The following is a 19,606-nucleotide window of genomic DNA, read 5'->3' on the forward strand; positions in this document are numbered from 1 at the left end:
ATTCTCAGAGGAAAATAGCTCTGGGGCCCTATCCTGTGAGGTGCTGAGTACAACCTGGAAGAAGTCAGTGGGAGCTGAGGGGGTGCTCAACCCTTTGCAGGATCTGGCCCATGCAGTTACAGAACTACTTTGGTTTCTCTTCTCAGCATGTGGCCTACTGGAGAAGGCACTGCACTGGGACTCAAGGGATTTGGATACTATTCCTGTCTCTGACACTGGCCTGCTAGGTGACGTTAGGCAAGTCACTTCACCGCTCTGTGCCTCAGTTGCCCCATCTGTAAAATGGGGATAATGATACTGACCTTCTCTGTAAAATGCTTTGAGATCTATTGATAAGTGTGCTAGAAGAGCAAAATATTATTACATGAGACCCTGATTCAGCAAGGTACTTACGCATGTGCCTAACATGTGAATTGTCCCATTGACTTGGCTTAAATGTGAACTGGGCCTGAGCAGTAGAGAAAATTCTTGTACAGATCCATGGAGGGGAAAACACAACAGCCAAGACTGAGACTGTTTGAAGTCCTCTCCAGACTGACTAATGGAGAGCTCAGCGATTGTTAGGGCACATGGGAACGGATCTAACTGTTCATACCTCTCACCAGGTTTTGATGTTGACATGCTAACTAATAAGCTGCATTCTCGTGGTTACCCTGTTGTCAGGCTCCCAGCTGTACTGTACAACCTTCTATGTCACAGTACCCATATAGTATTTTTCTAGGTCATTCCCCTCTCACTACCGTGTGGTTCCTCCTGGCTCACAACAATGTGAGAGGAGAATAAAGGCAAATGCTGCCAAATGAGTAGGGCCCTAACAAATTCACAGCCATGAAAAAAGCGTCATGGACCATGAAATCAGACCTGCCCCAGGAAATCTAGCTATTGGAGGGGAGAGGAGGAGAGAGGGAGAGGGAGAGAGAGGAGCAGGGGCAGGCTGGGGGCTCCTACTGCACTGGGCTCCACTGCTAGTCCCAGCCAGGCTGGGGAGGGACGGGACTTCCTCTTCCCCTGCACAGGGAGAGATCAGACCCACCTCTGGGTACCTCCCCCGGCTGCAGAAAGCTCCGTGGCTGTGCTGCCTTCAGAGTCCAGCTCTGAAGGCAGTGCAGAAGTGAAGGTGGCAATCCCGTGACCCCCACTACAACAGCTTTGCAACATCTCCTCCACTCCATGATCCCCTTTTGGATCAGGACCCCCCACGGTTACATCATTGTGAAATTTCAGATGTAAACATCTGAAAACATGACATGGACTCATTTAAAAACCCTATGACCATGAAATTGACCAAAATGGACTGTGAATTTGGTAGGGCCCTACAAATGAGCATACAGACCCTATTTTAAAACAAACTCTCGTAGCAGAGAAGTTGAGGACCACCATGAGCAGTTGTTTTAGAGTTTCACAGACAGGAAGGGGAAGCTACAACAGCCATACCCTTTACCTGCTAAAAGATCATCAGCATCTTTTTCTGCTGGAGGTAAACTTGTGTGCAGAGACAGGCGATGGACTCTAAAGTGTACAAAAGGGATTCTGTGTTTTTTCTGCTAATATGGGGTGGTCAAGCCAGAAAAACCACTGTTTTCTCCTTTGCCTTTTTTAGGTGGCTTGCTATAATGGAGGTTCACATGCTAGTCGTTTTGTTCCTTTACAAATATGAATTTATTCTTTTGGACCCAGTACCAAAGGAGGTAAATACTTGTATGTTTAATCCAAATCTTTAAACACTGTTTCTTTCCCCTCAACTGTAATGTTGTTTGTAAAATATGTAAGGGGCAAATTCTTCCCTCACTTCTAGCTGTGTAAATCAGAGTAACACCATTGAAGCCAATGGAGCTACTCTGGAGCAGTGCAGCTGAGAGGAGCACATTTTGGCCCCTAGATAGATGGTTAAACCTCATCATAGCTTCTTATTTAATGACTTTGTGCTGTTTGCCTATGTCCCGGTACTTAGCACAAGGTAGAGGATATAGAAATGTCTTCTGACTGTCGCCTCATACATAATCTTATCCATGCCTGATGGGCTGGACCCTTGCTACGTTATGTGCTCAAAGGTTATTTCCAGGTAGGTGACTGGAAACTCCAAGGGACTGTTTCTCCATTGCCTTTGCACTCATGTGGCAGAGGGATAAGGACCAGATGCAAGTGGATATATCAGTACCGAAGAATTCACATTCTTTCTCATTCCATTAGGAGGTGAAGGGATTGCCCTCCCCCGCAGAATGGGCCAGAAGCTCAATGTACAGAGTCCTGGTTCCACCAGAGACTACTCCCTCTCCACACGGGCCCTGTGTCTCTGCACTCTCAAACAGGGCGCGGAATGCAGCACGTTGGGAGCAGCCTGTACATCCCTGTGCTCAGCCCCCCGGGGGCATCCAATGGCACAGCAGGACCACTAATTATTGAGCCTGAAATATCCCTTGCTAGTGAGTGACTGGCTAAGAGCGGCCCTGGCTGCAGCTGTTCCTTGTCCGTGTCTGCATTCCTCCCCACCTGGCTTGTTGGCTAGCATTCCCCTTCGCAAACACGGTTCTCTGCATAACAAACACATATGCCTGCTACAACCCAAATGTGCCATTTGCCTTTATATCTAAGCCGCCGTAAGTGAGGTATCAAACACCAGGAGAAGAGATGGAAGCTTGCAATGACCCAGGATTTATAGGAGTTGCCTGTTAGGCTGGCATATCAGAGGAACGGCACTCCTTGATTCTGGTGAAAGAACCTGGGCTGTTGCTCCCCAGTGGTGGACAGTCCACCCAGGATGGGGGTTACGGCGGAGCCCTCAAAATGGGTAGGGCAGCCAGGGAAAGGGGCATGGCCACAGTATCTCAGCCAGCAGCTCCCTCTTCATGACTGGAGCAGCGCTGGTGTCTGTACTCCCACTGGAGAGAATTGCACCCTCTGTTGGCCACCACAGGCCATCATGCCACTGAAAGTAAATTGAGTCCCTTAGAGTTCATGCTTCATACTGTATTAGAGCCAATACTGACCTAAAATGAAACATGGGAGCCAAAATCTGGTCCCGCTGAAGACAACGACAACTCCAATTGGCTTCAGTGGGAGTAAGAATTGGCCTTAATATTGGTTCTCAAGTCTGTGTAACAAGGCAAAGCAAATCTCTATAAACGATGCTTATAACCTTAATGTCAAAGCAAACTGAGACAAGGGCTGTGTTCACTAAACCAACCCAGGTGCATATTTACCATGTCTTCCTACTGCTTTTCTATCTTTTTGCAGAGCCTTCTCCATTTAGTGGGGACACAGCAGCCCGTGGGAGCATGCCGGGTTCAGTATAAACTCCAGCAATGAAAGCCGACTTGACTAACTCTGGTTCCTTTGCCAGCCGCTGTCTGTGATGAACCATTGCTCTGTTTCACTTTGGCATGTCCTATGTGCCCAAATGTAGTCAGTGCCATAAGCACTTTTTTAAATAGTTTCAAATGCTGTATGTACTCTGCGTAGTTTTTATATCATGCCCATCACTGTGGTATCTAAGCACCTGGGCCTGATTATCTAGGACACAGTATTTAAAACGCAGCCTTCCTTTATGTATCTGCAATTTGTGGGTGCAATCACTGGCAGTGTGTAGCTATCTAACTTGCTGACTGCACCCACAAGTCAGGCATTTAGGGGCCAGATTCACTGTGCTCACTATTACTTTGGGGCACCAAGTGGGAGGCGGTGCTGGGAGCTCTTTGAAAATCAGGTCCTGTTGGCTCAATTCACAGTTGTGCTGCATGTTCACTTAGACCAGTGCAAAGTGGCTGGTAAGCGTTAGCAGGTCAGAACAGTAATACTTTGCACTGGTGTAAATGAATGCACAAAGTGCAGGACAGTAGTGAATTGGGCCCTCTGGATCAAATCCTCAGCTGGTGTAAATCAGCATCGCTCCTCTGTCTTTGCTGGAACGTTCCTGATTTACACCAGAGGAGGAACTGACTTGTGTCTAAACTAAGGCTAAACGATTGTAAATGAAATATATGAAAAGTGAAAGTGATCCTGCACCCTTGGTGCAGCCAAAACTCTCACTGAGTTTTGTTGAGCTTTGGTTGCTCCAGGGATGCAGAATTGCCCCCTACCTTATAGTACAATGAAAGCCTTGCCACGATGTTTGTTTTCCATCTTATACTTTGCAAGAATTTGCAAGAAAACTTTGTCTAAGGTCTAGAAGACTTCTGCTTTCTTTTAACGATTTACAGCATGTGAGATGCCAACCTTTTTTGGCTGTGGCACAAATCTAAAAATATCTAACCCTAAAAAGAAAATCTGGAATAAAGCACTGTTAGAGGAAGCAGTTCAACAAATTAAAAATGTCTTTTAGAATATACAAAATTTTAACTGCTGTCAGATTTGATACACTATAATAGCCTTGTTTGTATATCTTTAGCTTTAAGTAAAGACTACTGATCACTTTTACCAAATATTTGCCCCCAAAAAGGACATTTTAAAACACTAAGAACTACAGAATAAAGTTCCATAGGAAAAAATATATAACAGTTAAATTGATGCACTAAATTGATGACCAGATTCTATCTCGCTTGGTTTATGGATCTGACAGTATTGCAAGCTAGCCACATGGTTGGCTAGTGATTTTGGTAGTGGTACATTATAGTGGTCTCTAGTTGTGCTCATTATAGTTACATCTGCAAGACAGTTTCCACTCCCACCTCCTGTTTTTAGTTGCTTAAGTGGTTCTGAAACACTTACCTTTAGAGCTGATATTTTCATGTGTGGTCACTGCCTAATAGTATGTGTCTTTATATATTTTTAATTTTTGAAAGTTTGAGCAAAATCTGTTCTGGTATTTTGCAATCATGAGCATGGAAAATGTCTTTCCTGTTGCTTTAAAATAAACACTCTCATGTTATTTTTCCCCAAAAGGGCAACATCACACTTGATACACCAGTAATCCCTAATGAGCAGTAATGACACTATGTGCTATGAACATTTTTTTTTTTTTGCAGCAGAGTTATTTGTTACCAGATTTGCCTGTTACTTTGGGGTACACTCATTTATTAGGGTTACTTTTCTGCGGGGAAGGGGGTTTCTGTAATTCTATCAATGGACTGCTTGTGTCACTTGTGTTCTCATACGGCGCTCTACTTCTCCCTGCTGCAAGTCCCCTCCCAATGGAGCTATCCTGCAGGGCCTAGGTTCCCCAGGGCTGCGTTCCTCCAGCCCCAGAATCGGATGAACACACACACACAGATTAACAGAGTGCATCTGAGTGGACCAGGTCAATCAGCACTCCCAAGCTGACCCTTTATATGCCCCTGGACCCGGAAGGCTGGATCGAGCAGCACTTTCAAGCTGCCACCCTCCTATGCCACAAGTTCAGCATGTCCCTATCCCCACTTTGACGTTACCATTGTTCTGGTAGTAACCCACTTGATGAGAAAACCCCACAGGATTTTTGGGCGCTACCAGGATCTTTAGCTTAGGTAAGAGGAGCATTGCTGCAGAGCAAACAGGGAAGCCAAAAACACAAAACAGAGAGAGAGGGAGGGAGGGAAGCAACCAGCTTAACCATAAAAGTTATTTATTGCCAGGTAATAACCATACAAGGGGAGCCAAACAAACAAAACAGTTACAGTATTAAATCTAGCTTAAATCTGATTACAAAAGTCAAGTTTAGAAAATTAGATCTGATCACACAAGTCAGGGTTAGAAAGCTATACCTAGAGTAGAAAAAAATACGAGAGAGAGAGAGTTGGGTTCTCACCACTCCGTGAAGCTTGAACCGGTCGGGGTTCCCAGGTGGTGGTGGTAGCTGAAGGTCCAGAGTGCTGGAGACAGGCAAAGCCCTCAGCACGATCACTCAGGAGAAGATGAGGTCCCAATGGAACTGATGCAGATTTTGGATCCAGGCATCAGAACACTTACTTGAGCGTGGGTAGGGGTTTTTGTAGGGAAAGAACAATGGTTCAAGGGAGAACACTAGATTTGTTTATGGGTAAACTGATGACTCAAGGGAGTGTTCTAAAGTTGTTTTGTTCAGGCTAGACAATAGGAACGGATCATTCCTGGCTATGGGAGGTGTTCCTTCGAGGGAGCTCACAAGGTAATTAGGCAGCTTCAGTATTTTGGATACCAATAAAGGATTCATTACTAGAATTGGTCTGATAACTGCTGAGCTGGGCTTGTGCAGCTGTGGGTTCATTAACATCTGGAGCAGAGATCCCCCATGATGCAGTGCTTCCCTGCTTTTCTGGTCCCAGAGTTCAGTGGGGTTCTTGCCTTGGAATCTCTGTTCTCCATCCTGTATGCTAACGGAGAAGTCTCCCTGTCCCATCTTCAATGCAAATGAGGTTAGGGGAATTGCCTTAATCCTGTCACCTTTGTCCGGAGGGGTTTAGATGTGTCTCTCCCTGCCTTTTCATTGCTTTTTGTGAGTCTTCTGATTGGTTTTGGTTCAAGCAGAGGCTGGGAGGGGGGTCTTTCGTGAGTCAGACAGGCTGGATACTGTGCCCTGGTTCCCTAAGAACACAGAGCTAACAGATAGCATATGAACATTTGAAAATATATGCACATGAGTTCCGATCTGCCTCGAGAGCTGGGATAGCTTCGGGTGTCAACTTCAAACCTGCATAACACCCGCCCGAATCGTTTAGTTTTTAAACTTCACTTGATGTCTAGGCCTCTGAGAGCTACAAATGCTTTTCTTCAAACCCCCTAAAAACAACCTCTGCACTAAGATCAGATAGGAGAGGGTTTGTCCTATGAGAGTTTCTATTTGTTCTAGAAAGTTTGAGTGATTGCAAATAGGGGTTAAGGATAAAAGTACTAGCTCAGCCTTAATTGTACTATCGGTATTGTAACTAACCTGAAAATTGCTAAATATTCTGATTTATAAAGCAGTGTGCAATAACTGTATCACATTAGTGGGATTTTGTCAGGCACATTGTGCTAATTTAATCTGTCTTGGTTGTATAATTTAGGCCCTTAAGTTGCCAAGGGAACTGTGGGCACATTCCTACATTTATATGGAGACCAACTGTCTGCAATGGGGCATAAGGTTAGATTGTAAGCCCTCTGGGCAGGGACCATATCTGTGTTCGGTACAAAACGAGACACACTGTTTGCACTTAACAAGCAATATAAATGGTTTTTAACTCTTTCCCTTTTTGTCATTCTAACAATAAATGTCCTCTCCCTGTTGATTTTTGGCCTCCCTTTTGCCTAATATTTTCTGTTGCTGTTTTTCTCAACGGCACTGGCACCAAAGCTATAGCACTTTTACTGTATTGCCTGTACCAGCCATGTGGTACTTGAGAAGGAACGTACAGAGAGCTGGGACACTAGTTGCATCTATGCACTTGTGCTCATTGTTTCTTTTTTAACATGAAAGTAACTTGCTAGGTCCTGATCTTAGAAGGCGTTGGGCACCTACAACTTCCAATTACTTCAACGGCAGTTGCAAGTGCTCATCATCCCTTGGAATCAGGCCCTTACTGAGGATACAAAGCCTGTATGGGGCCTTGAAAAGACTCTTATTGACTTCAGTGGGCTTTGAGTCTGGCTCTTAGTTTCTTGCTGTAGCGGTAAATATTGTGTGGGGTGTTCAGGTAGCCAGAATGCACACTGAGCCAGATTCTACTCTGCTACTGTGACTAATGGACCTGTGCACCTGTAATGGACAGCGGAAGGTGGGACTGTATTTTGTTTAACACCCTCAGACTGGTGTGCTTGGAGATTTTTAAAATTCAGTGATAAGTAAGAATAAGGTCATATCTTTTGCATGTATGTAAAAGAGAACGATTAAGTAATACCCTGTAGGCCATGCCCCACCAGACACCTTAGGAACTCTAGGTTCTGACCCCTTCTATCATGACACAAGCTGGATCTATCTCCTTACAAAGTGACCAAAGCCCTCACTCTGGCTTGGCAAGGACTCTAGGAGCTTGGTGCTCATTTATTTAGATGTAAGTAGCCTCCCTTTCTGCCAGCAGGAAACCAGTGGTACAGGTTGTCTTCATGGCAAGGAATAAAATACAGGAAACCAAACCTGATTTGTCACAGGGTGACTGGACCCTGCTGTCTCTGATTTTAGATGGGTGATGGGAGACTCATTGTGAATGAGACAATACTCAATTTACTAAATCGTACAGATGACCATTTCCTAACTCAAAAAACATTACAGCCAACACTGGGGAATTCTATAGTAGACCTCATCTTGACAGATGAAGAGGAACTGATCACAGAACTAAAAATTAACGGTAATATAGTGTGATGGTTCTTGGAGTATGCAGGACTGTGAGTCACTTTTTGTTACCTCTCCCTCGCCTCCAGTGTGAGGGAGACTTGCTTGTCCTTAAGTTGGGGGTCAGCTCCCTGCCGCCAGCAGCCTGTTAGCCACACAGCACTCTACTCTGGGTCGTGCTAGCCCTTCCTTTACTTTGCAGGCTAACAATTGGTGCATCCTGGTCCTAGGGCCCCTTTGCAGTATTCCCCTGGAGTGTCCAGCCCCGAACACGTACAGAAATACCAGGTCTGCTGTTCCCAAGGGACGAGAGGACACAACAGCTTGTATGATTTAACTCAGGATCAGCACCTTGCTTAATAGCACAGCACTTATATGTGTTACAGTGAAAACAAGAATAAGTTTATTATCAAAGATGCAAGATTAAAATAATAGTGAGAGAGGATAATGGAAACAACAGATTACAAAATCATATCCCACTTTCATGAATGTAAATGCATCTCCTGTTTACTTCCTAGTTGTTGTCTTTGTTCTCCAAATATAGTCCAGCAAACCTTAGAAATGTAGCTCAGGAAAAAGTTCTTTTCTGCCACAGTGTTTCTCTACCTGCTAGTTCTTTTCTGAAATTCTTTGTCTGTTGTCTGCATTCAGCTTAGATGGGTGGTGGGAGACCCATTGTGAATGAGACAATACTCAATTTACATTTCAATAGTAAGACAGCTGTCTTGTCTGACAGAAAAACCTGTTTGTCAATGCTGCTTTGATACAGACTTTAAAATATATTGTGTGTGTGTGTGTGTGTGTGTGTGTGTGTCCTTACATAGTAGCTGTACATACATTTCATACTGATATTAATGACCAGTGTGACCCTGCATTTCATTAAAGACCTCACATGACATTTTTTGGTGAACCAGAATGTACATACCATAATTAGCACATTCCTATAACCTCCTTGCCAGTTGGCAGGAAGGGGTTCTTGGGTCATGCTTGGGACTTAACTATGCACTTCAGTTTAAGTATGTGCTTAAGTACTTTGAATCAGGGCCAATTGCCTTAGACAGCTAATGAGTTGATCACATATATAATGTGCAAACAGAATAAAGTCGAGAACAATAATACACTTGGTGCCTTCATGATGCTGAAAACAATTATGAGCAAAATCAGTTGAGAGGAAGAATTTAATCAGAAATATGTGAATGAGACATGGGAATTGTTTAAGCACACTTTACTAGATGACTAAAAAGCCATCTAGGAAAAAGGTTGTATTGGTTTAAAAAAATGACTTGGTTTAGAAGGGAAATGGACAAATGGAAGGAAAGGAAAGTTGATAGTAAGAACTATAAATCAGAAGCTAGGAATTGTAGAAAATTGATAAGAGAAGCAAAGGCACACAAGGCGAAATCTATGGCCCGCAGAGTTAAGGACAATAAGAAGGAGTTTTTAAAGTATATTAGGAACAAAAATAATTCTAACTATGGTATTGGTCCGTTACTAGATGGAAATGGTAGAATTATCAATAATAAAGCAAAGGCAGAAGTGTTCCATAAATATTTCTGTTCTTTATTTGGGAAAAAATCAGATGATGTAGTCATGTCATGTGACAACACTCTTCCCACTCCACTAGTACCTTAGGAAGATGTTAAACAGAAGCTACTAAAGTTAGACATTTTAAAATCAGCAGATGCAGAAAATTTGCATCCAAGAGCTGGCTGAGGAGCTCACTGGACTGTTAATGTTGATTTTCAAAAAGTCTTGGAACACTGGGCAAGTTCTAGAAGACAGGAAGAAAGCTGACGTTGTGTCAATATTTTTTAAAAGGTAAATAGGACAACCTTGTTAATTATGTCTGTCTTTCTGACATCTATCTTCGGTAAGATAATGGAGTGGTTGATACAGGACTCAATTAACAAAGAATTAAAAGAGATTAATATAATTCATGCCAATCAATATGGGTTTATGGAAAATTGATCCTGTCAAACTAACTTGATATCTTTTTAAATGAAATTACAAGTTTTATTTATAACAGTAATAGTGTTGATATAATATACTTAGACTTCTGTAAGACATTTGATTTGGTACCACAGGACATTTTGATTAAAAAACTAGAAAGATATAAAATTACCCTGGCACACATTAAATGGATTAAAAGCTGACTAACTGATAGGTCTCAAAATGTAATTGTAAGTGGGGAATCATCATCAATTGAGTCGTGTATTTCTAGTGGGATCCTGCAGAGATCAGTTGTTGGCCCTATGCCAGTGTTTCCCAAACTTGGAACGCCGCTTGTGTAGGGAAAGCCCCGGGTGGGCCGGGCCAGTTTGTTTACCTGCCACGTCTGCAGGTCAGGCCGATTGCGGCTCCCACTGGCCATGGTTCACTGCTCCAGGCCAATGGGAACTGCTGGAAGCGGCGCAGGCCGAGGGACGTACTGGCCGCCGTTTCCAGCAGCTCCCATTGGCCTGGAGCAGCGAACTGCAGCCAGTGGGAGCCGCGATCGGCCGGACCTGTGGATGCAGCAGGTAAACAAACCAGCCCGGCCCGCCAGGGGCTTTCCCTACATAAGCGGCGTCCCAAGTTTGGGAAACACTGCCCTATGCTATTTAACATTTTTATCAATGACCTGGAAGAAAACATAAAGTCATCACTGATCAAATTTGCACATGACCCAGCAATTGGGGGAGTGGTAAATAATGAAGAGGACAGGTCACTGATACACAGTGATCTGGATCACCTGCTAAACTGGGAGCAAGTAAACAATATGTATTTTAATACTGCTATATGTAAATACATACATCTTGGAACAAAGAACATAGGCCATACTTACATGATGGGGGACACTCTCCTGGGAAGTAGTGACTCTGAAAAAGATTTGGTGGTCATGGTAGATAATCAGCTGACTGTGAACTCCCAGTGTGACACTGTGGCTAAAAGGGTTAATTCGATCCTTGGATGCATATACACAAATCTCTCGTAGGAGTAGAGAGGTGATTTTACTTCTACATTTGGCACTCGTGCAACCACTGCTGGAATACTATGTCAAGGTCTGGTGTCCACAATTCAAGAAGGATGTTGATAAATTGGAGAGGGTTCAGCATAGAGCCACAAGAATGTTTAAAGGATTAGAAAACCTGCCTTATCATGAGAGACTCTAGGAGCTCAATCTATTTCACTTAAGAAAGAGAAGTATAGGCGGTGACTTGATTACAGTCTGTAAGCACCTACATGGGTAACAAATATTTAACAATGGGCTCTTCAATACAGCAGAGAAAGGTATAACACCCTCCAATGGCTGGAAGTTGAAGCTAGACAAATTCAGACTGGAATGACAGCATAAATTTTTAACTGTGAGAGTAAATTAAACATAGAATCATAGGACTGGAAGGGACCTCGAGAGGTCATCTAGTCCAGTTCCCTGCACTCATGGCAGAACTAAGTATTATTTAGACCATCCCTAACAGGTGTTTGTCTAACCTGCTCGTAAAAATCTCCAATGATGGAGATTACCCAACTGCCCTAGGCAATTTAGTCCAGTGCTTAACCACCCTGACAGTTAGGAAGTTTTTCCTAATGTCCAACCTAAACTTCCCTTGCTGCAGTTTAAGCCCATGGCTTCTTGTCCTATCCTCAGAGGTTAAGAAGAACAATTCTCGTCCCTTCTCCTTGTAACAACCTTTTATGTACTTGAAAACTGTTATCATGTTCCCTCTCACTCGTCTCTTCTCCAGACTAAACAAACCCAGTTTTTTCAATCTTCCCTCACAGGTCATGTTTTCTAGACCTTCAATCATTTTTGTTGATCTTCTATGGACTTTCTCCAATTTGTCCATATCGTTCCTGAAATGTGGCGCCCAGAACTGGACACAATACTCCAGTTGAGGCCTAATCAGCGCAGAGTAGAGTGGAAGAATTACTTCTCGTGGCTTGCTTACAACACTCCTGCTAATACAGCCCAGAATGATGTTCACTTTTTTTTGCAACAGTGTTATACTATTGACTCATATTTAGTTTGTGGGCCACTATGACCCCCAGATCCCTTTCTGCAGTACTCCTTCCTAGGAAGTCATTTCCCATTTTGTATGTGTGCAACTGATTGTTCCTTCCTAAGTGGAGTACTTTGCATTTGTCCTTATTAAATTTCATCCTATTTACTTCAGACCATTTCTCCAGTTTGTCTGGATCATTTTGAATTATAATCCTATCCTCCAAAGCACTCAATAGTCCCTTCTGGCCTTGGAATTCATGAAAACTAAGGGGCCAATACACATGGACTGATTATCTACTGCCCAATAAGCCTTAAGGGAAGGCACCTGGGCTTATAAAAGGGGAAAGAAGTGGGCTCCTAAAGGGACCTGAGTTAGGAGTGGGAAGCAGAAGAAAGAATGCTGAAGAGAAAACTGCTCCTTAGGGAGGCGGGACTGGGCGCAGCTGAAACTGGGATGAAGACTTTGTAAGTCTGCATTTTCTTTTGAAAGACTTTGTGAAAAACTTAAGAAATTGGACCCTAGAAGATGGAATGTTTTTAATATCTAGGCTGTGTGGACTTTGTAAGGAAACTGAGGCAGGCCTCTTCAGACCCACACTTGGCCAGAAAGGGGGGTGCTTTGTGGCAGGTCTCTGCCAGGTTGCTAATTACTATGAAACCTGGCTTCCCCATAGTCATTCTCCCATTTCTCAAAGTTTGAGGCTGTTTTTTTTTTTCCCCAGGGCAATGCCTTCCTGTGTGTCCCATTTCCCCACAACTTACCAGAAGCCTTGCTTTTCCTTCATCCACCCCAGAGACAGAAAGGGAAAGAGGTATGGGGTCCGCCCAACTGTATGCCTGGATTGTGGGAAACAGGCAGACATAAGATTACTATTCCATGTTTGTCAGGTCTGCTACATTGCACAGGGCCCTTGGCTAAACTGAGGAAAGCCCAGACTCTTAAAGATGCTGTGTTATGGAGGGATACTACCCCGGACTACTAGGGGATTGAAACAAAGGAGTATGGGAATCCACTTTGGATGAAGGCAAAGTGAGTCCCCAGAGGTAATATGATTTGGGGGACACACAAAGGAATTGCCCTGAAAAAAATCTCCTACTTTAGGAAGTAGGATTATCCGTGTGGGGAAGCCAGGCTTCATAGGATCTAGCAACCTTATCTATGCCTTATGGCAAAGAGCATACCTGCCCTGTAGTGCCCCCTTCTGCCCAAGTGCCCCCCTCTGCTGAGGCCTGCCTTAGTTTCCTCTTAAATCAGGCTCCCTTAAAAAGTCCACAAGCCAGATATTCATAACCTTTCCCATGCTGGACTCCAATTTATTAAATCCTGAACCAAATCCTTCAAAAGAAAACTCAAACTTACAAAGTCTTCACCCCACTTGCAGCTTGGCCCAGTCCCTTTTGCAGGGAATTTGGCCATCTCTACAGGCCTTCCCCCTGCTGACTCAGGAGCCTTCTTACTCCCTGCAGGCATCTGCCAAGAACCTGCAACTGTCTCTCCTCTTTTAAGGCCCAGCTGCTTTCCCTCACAGTCTAGGGAGCAGCAGGTAATCAGTCCAGGTACAGTGGGATTCTGCTTGTGAATCTAAAGCTGGCTGGAAAACAATTCTTGTTCCTGTGGGGAAAAAAATTGTGAAAAAGGTTCTGCTTTCATTGAAGTTTTGGGATTTTGTTGAAAAAGTAAAAGTGTTTCAGCTGAAAACTCAGCCACTGCTGATGAACCAAAAAAAATAAGAATAAAAAAATCATGGAAAACAGAGATTTCCTCTAGAAATCTAACTTTTAATTAAAAAGGTCCCTCTCACCCATGCTTGCCAGCCATGCATTCCCAGGGGGCAGGGATGGGGCTCTGTCTTTACTTCAGTGATGTTACTTAATCCCTTTTCCCCCCTGGGGTGGGGCATATATACATAGAGAAACCAGAAGATTAGGTTTACCAGGTGGCTCCTGAAAACAGGCTGCATTTGGGGACAAAAAGAGATGACACCAGTTTTTGAAATGAACTATGTTAAGCTAACAATGGCTGCCTATAAAAAAAATATTGCCAAGGTCAGTGGTGTTGAGCACTGAGCCAAAGCGAAATGGACTTAAGCACCTATTTTACTTTAAGCAGATGCGTTAAGTATCTTGGTTCAGGGCCCAATTGTCTTAGATAGCTAAATACAGTTAGACTTAGTATTTGCTGTATTGAACATATTTGTTATAGCAGTTTTATGGAAATACAAGGGATTACTTAAGATACTGAAGTAGCTTTGTTGATCTTTAATGCAGCTGCCCATAAATTACATAACAGATTGGGGGGGGGGGTGAGTCCTTAATTCCGCTTGCTTGTTTCGGAGTTACAAACATTATAAGTGGTGGGTGCAGAGGTGATCCGTGCCTGCCGATAGTGGGGTTGGGGAAGAGATGGGGCAGCCGGCTTCAGCCGTGTTACTGAGCATGCTCAGTACAAGCCCAGCAGCAACCCCACATGCCCCCCTCCCCACCTGTCATCTCTGGGAGGATGCATCTTGAAAATCATCAAAACATGTGTTACATAGTTTATGGGCAGCCCCAATGAAACTGCCAAATGTTAAGAGCCATCACTGTTTTAGCAAAGTAAAGTTTTAAACCATCACATATATATATATAAAAAACATTAGGCTTTCTTGGCAGCAAGCATCTTTCCCAATTATTTGGTGCATTCTAAACATGTGGCTCATCACATGGCCAAAAATATTTGCTCTCCACTGGTATGCAGTGGAAGGGGAATTAGGCACAAGAAAGGCATTCAGGAGACAGCAAGAGTTTAATTGAAACAACCAAGGAGAAGCTTTCATCATGTATCTATGCTGAACAACATTGAACGTGCCACTGATTGGCAGATCATGCTTTATTTCTTCACTTTGATCATAAAATTACCAGGAACGGCTTAATGGAGTTATAAATATCTTGTTTCCATGAGAGTCGTGGGAAGATAATTATAGTACTGAAGTCTTTACAAAGATAATATCATTCTGTACATACACTGTCGGAGAAGGCACAGTCCCATGGATTACGTATGGAACTAAGAGTCTGGAATTCTGGGTTCTGTTCCCAGTTCTGTGACTGACTTCCTGTGTGCCTTTGGGCAAGTCACTTCATCTTTCCATGACTCAGTTTCTCCTCTGTAAAATGGGGATAATGATACCCACTATTGTGAAGCACCTTGCAGGCTATAGGTTAGAAATGCTAAGTATTATCCTTATTTAGCAAGGCACTCAAGCATGTGCTTAAGCTCTATTGAAATCTATAAGACTTCAGTATGTCCACATAGCTCGCAGCACTGAGCCTCCCAGCCCGGGTGGACAGATTCGGGCTTGCGGGCACAGCTGTCCCTAGGGTACGGCAAATTGGGATGACCACCCTGGGCCCCGCGCTTTGGGGGGGTCCTGCGCTTCGTGAGGAGATGGGTGGGGAGGTGAGGTGGAAGGCAGGGCGTGCGGGTGGGGAGGTGGGAAGGAGGAGCCCCCCCAGCCAACCTCCTCCTCCCCACCAGCATCTCCTGCCTGCCAGCAGGCCCCACTGATCAATGCCTCCCCTTCCCTCCCAGTGCCTACTGCTGATCAGCTGTTTTGTCTGGAGGCGCTCGGGGAGGGAGAAGGTGCTGCATGCTCGGGGAAGGGGGCAGAACTGGGTGGGGAAGAGGCGGGACAGGGCAGGGGCGGGAAGAGACAGGGTGGGGCCCTGGGGGAAGGGATAGAGTGGGGGCGGAGCCTGGGCAGAGCCGGGGGAGCATCCCCCGGCAGATAGAAACTCAGTGCCTATGTCCCAGGCCCCGCACCCCACTAGGGACGGCCCTGCTTGCAGAGCTCACACTAGTGCTCTTAAAAATAGCAGTACAGACAACATTTGAAGTTGCAGGTTGGGCTGGAGTTCAGGCTCTGAAGCCTAAGGAGGGCTGGGCGTCAGAGCCCGAGGTGCAACTTCAAAGCATTGTCTACGGAGGCATTTTTAGAGCGCTAGCAGGAGCCCTGCACACCGAAGTCTGTCAGCCGAAACTAGGAGGTTCTTTGCCGCACAACAGAGGCCTATAGTATTTGTGTTACTCATATATTGTGTATAAAGCACCACAAATAGAGCTACAAACCTAAAATATTCACAAGAAAGATTTTAAAACTTTTGGGGCACACTTAAAGGAATGACACTGGTGGAATACACATTTTGCTATTTACATCCCCTTCAAAATACTTTGTGTGTAATTTATGAGTTGCACTGAAAAATGTATAAACACGTTTAGTTTAGGACAAAACTACAATCCCCTTTTCAAACCAAACATTAGTAAAGAATGTTAGCTTGAAATTGTGCAACATTTGTCTCTGCATGTTAATTTTGCAAAACAATTTTGGACCATGCTACTATGCCAGTGTATTATTTCTATTTCACTACAGATTTGGTACAGCACCATTCCCAATTACCAAAGAGTGGCACATAACACAGTAACAAACAACCAGAGAGCATAATGTATTAGTATAATACAATTGTTATTACTAATTCCTGGGAAGCAGTGACTCTGAAAAGGACTTGGGGGTTATACTGAATAATTAGTTGAACATGAGGTCTCAGTGTGATGCTGTGGCCAAAAGGGCCAATGCGATCCTTGGATATATGAATGGGCATATCGAGTAGGAATAGGGAGGTTATATTACCTTTGTATTTGACACTGGTGTGACTGTTAATGGAATCCTGTGTCCAGTTCTGGTGTCCACAATTCAAGAAGGATGCTGATAAATTGGAGAGAGTTCAGGGAATAGCCACAAAAGGATTGGAAAGAATGCCTAAGAGTGAAAGACTGAATCTATTAATCTTATCAAAGAGAAGGCTAAGGGGTGATTTGATCACAGTTTATAAGCACCTACATGGTGAACAGAAATTTGATAATGGACTCCTCTGTCTAGCAGATAAAGGTATAACAAGATCTAATGGCTGGAAATAAGGCACAATTTTTCAATAGTGAGGGTAACTAACCATTGGGACAACTTACAAAGATTTGTGGTGGATTCTCCATCCCTGGACATTTATAAATCAAGATGGGATGTTTTCCTAAAAGACAAGCTCTAGTTCAAACAGGAATTAATTCAGGGAAGTCCTATGGCCTGCGTTATGCAGGAGGGCAGACTAGATGAACACAATGCTCCCTTCTGGCCTTATAACTTATTAATACTGTAAATCTTTTCTCAGGCTTAGATTCTTACACCCTTACTCACGCTGACTTGTATCTTACTCTGTCCTACTGAAATCAATGTAATTAAGGGTGGCAGAATCTGTCCTTCAGTTTGTACTGTGCTCTTATACAGGCAAAACCCTCGTTGACTTCAATGAACATTTGGCCCAAGTAAATGCTGAGTAAAGACCTTAGGATGTGGTTCATTGTCCCTTGGCACTTCTGTTTGAGATGCATGTGGGCTCTTGACCTGGTGCAGTGTGCTCTAAACTGAAGAGATGCCTTCTGTCGTCACTTCTGATGTCAAAGGTCTGTGTTAAAACCACACTTGAGCCTATTGTATCTTAAATTAATTAAGCACAAAAGCTTAGTTTGAGCCTTTGTTCCCTGGATCATCCTTGATCATCTTTGATCAGCCTTGTGATCACCCTCCCCCTGTGTGATTAACGAGGGAGTAGGGCTGACCTAGGAGAGAAGGCCTTAAAAACCAGAGGCTAAGCCACCACAGGGACCGTAAACAGGGGAGTTTGAGATGGAGTTTGTGAGAGGGAGTCATAATATAATCGCTATGGTTAGGAAGGGGGCCGCATCGCCAGTGCCAACACTGCTCCTGTCTCCTCCACCTGCGCCTGTATCCAGACAGACAACCTAACCATGGATGCCTCTACCCAGATCCTGGTGTGGATTTGAGCCAGGCTGGGGGGACCATCCAGTGTGAAAAGTGCCTGCTGGTGGAATCTCTCAGGAAGCAGGTAGGAGAGCTACAGGAGGAGGTGGCTAGGCTGAGGAGCATCTGTGCCCATGAGGAATTCATTGAGTTTTCATATGGAGACATCTAAGGCTGAGGAAGCTATCCAGCTCCAGAGGATTGCTGTCACACCACTGGGGGAGGAGGATATGGCTCTGTCACAGGGAAGACACTGGCAGATAGTTACTTCTGGCAGCAGACAGTGCTCCACCCCTACTCCCAACCCACCCACCATGGTGATGGAAAACAGATATGCTTCCCTGGCAACGAGTGATGAGGAATCACCCACAAAGGTGGAGGAGGAGAAGATGTACCCCCAAGGCTGGGAGGATCGCAGTCACCACTCCCAGAAGGAAATGTAGGGTAGTGGTGGTTGGTGACTCTGTTCTGAGGGGGACGGAGGCACCCATCTGTTGCCTGACATGGCATCCCAGGAGGTATGCTGCCTGCCAGGGGCCTGTATCCAAGATGTTACAGAGGGATTGCCAAGGGTCATCTGGCCCTTTGACTACTACCCCATGCTACTCATCCATGTGGGCACTAATGATACTGCGAGGTATGACCCTCAGCAGATCAGAAGTGACTACAGGGCTCTGGGAGTAAGGGTGAAGGAGCTGGAGGTGCAGGTCATGTTCTCTTCAATCCTTTCGGTCAAGGGTAGAGGCCCAGGCAGAGACAGATGCCTCCTGATGGTGAATGCCTGGCTGCGAGGATGGTGTCGCCAGGAGGGCTTCAGCTTCCTTGACCATGGGATGCTGTTCCAGGAAGAAGGACTGCTAAACAGAGATGGGGTCTGTGGTGGGTTTCCCCCCCTTCTTCAAGGTGCCACCTGGGACTGGGGTATCACCGAGCTTGCCTAACCCACCAGCCTTGGCTCCCTTTACACTGTATTGCTGAGGCAAGCCAGCCAAGCCCTCCGTCAGGCTTCAGACTGCACTTTACCAGCACACATACTGGTAGGGACACACCCAGCTGCAGCTTTACACACAAATGCTGAGATCAGCTCTGCATGGGAAGGCTCAGCTAAGGAACTGCCCAGTACTCAAGTGCACTCCCCCTCTGGAGGGTAGACCCAAAATTATACCGTCTTGCACTGCACAGAAACTTGTACAGCATAAGCTCATGAAATTCCCCTCTCCCTCAATGTGGAGAGAGATATGCAACAGCTTTTTGCCCCCTCCCCCCCCAGTTATGAATTCCACACACTGGGTTTTAGACAAAACACAAAGTTTATTAACTACCAAAGATAGATTATAAGTGATTACAAGGCATAGCAAACAGATCAAAGCAGATAAAACAAAATGGAATCTAAGATTAATATTCTAAAGAAATTGGTTACAAGTAGTAAATTCTCACTCTAAATGATGCAGATTGCAGAGACTTGCTGGCAGCTTACAACTCACTCCAGATATTCCTTTCACAGGCCAGACACCCTCTAACCTGGGCTCAGTCCTCCCCCCTTTGCCCCCGCCTGCGCCCTCAGCAGGGCCGGCTCTGGCT

General features: G+C 44.7%; 1 protein-coding gene across 2 annotated transcripts in view; it reads left to right on the forward strand.

Moving 5' to 3' along the window:
- The window catches only part of LOC112117705 (24-hydroxycholesterol 7-alpha-hydroxylase-like), a 48,486-nt gene extending 45,180 nt beyond the window's left edge, over positions 1–3,306 (forward strand). For both annotated transcript variants that reach the window (XM_024215747.1, XM_024215748.1), the window contains 2 exons: positions 1,601–1,688; positions 3,235–3,306. In XM_024215747.1, coding sequence (XP_024071515.1) covers positions 1,601–1,688; positions 3,235–3,306 — 160 coding nt within the window. The remainder of the gene's footprint in view (positions 1–1,600; positions 1,689–3,234) is intronic.
- The last annotated feature ends 16,300 nt before the right edge of the window (positions 3,307–19,606 follow it).

The sequence above is a fragment of the Terrapene carolina genome, unplaced genomic scaffold, assembly GCF_002925995.2.
Source record: "Terrapene carolina triunguis isolate 2854851 unplaced genomic scaffold, T_m_triunguis-2.0 Scaffold42, whole genome shotgun sequence".
In the NCBI taxonomy this organism is placed as follows: Eukaryota; Metazoa; Chordata; order Testudines; family Emydidae; genus Terrapene; species Terrapene triunguis.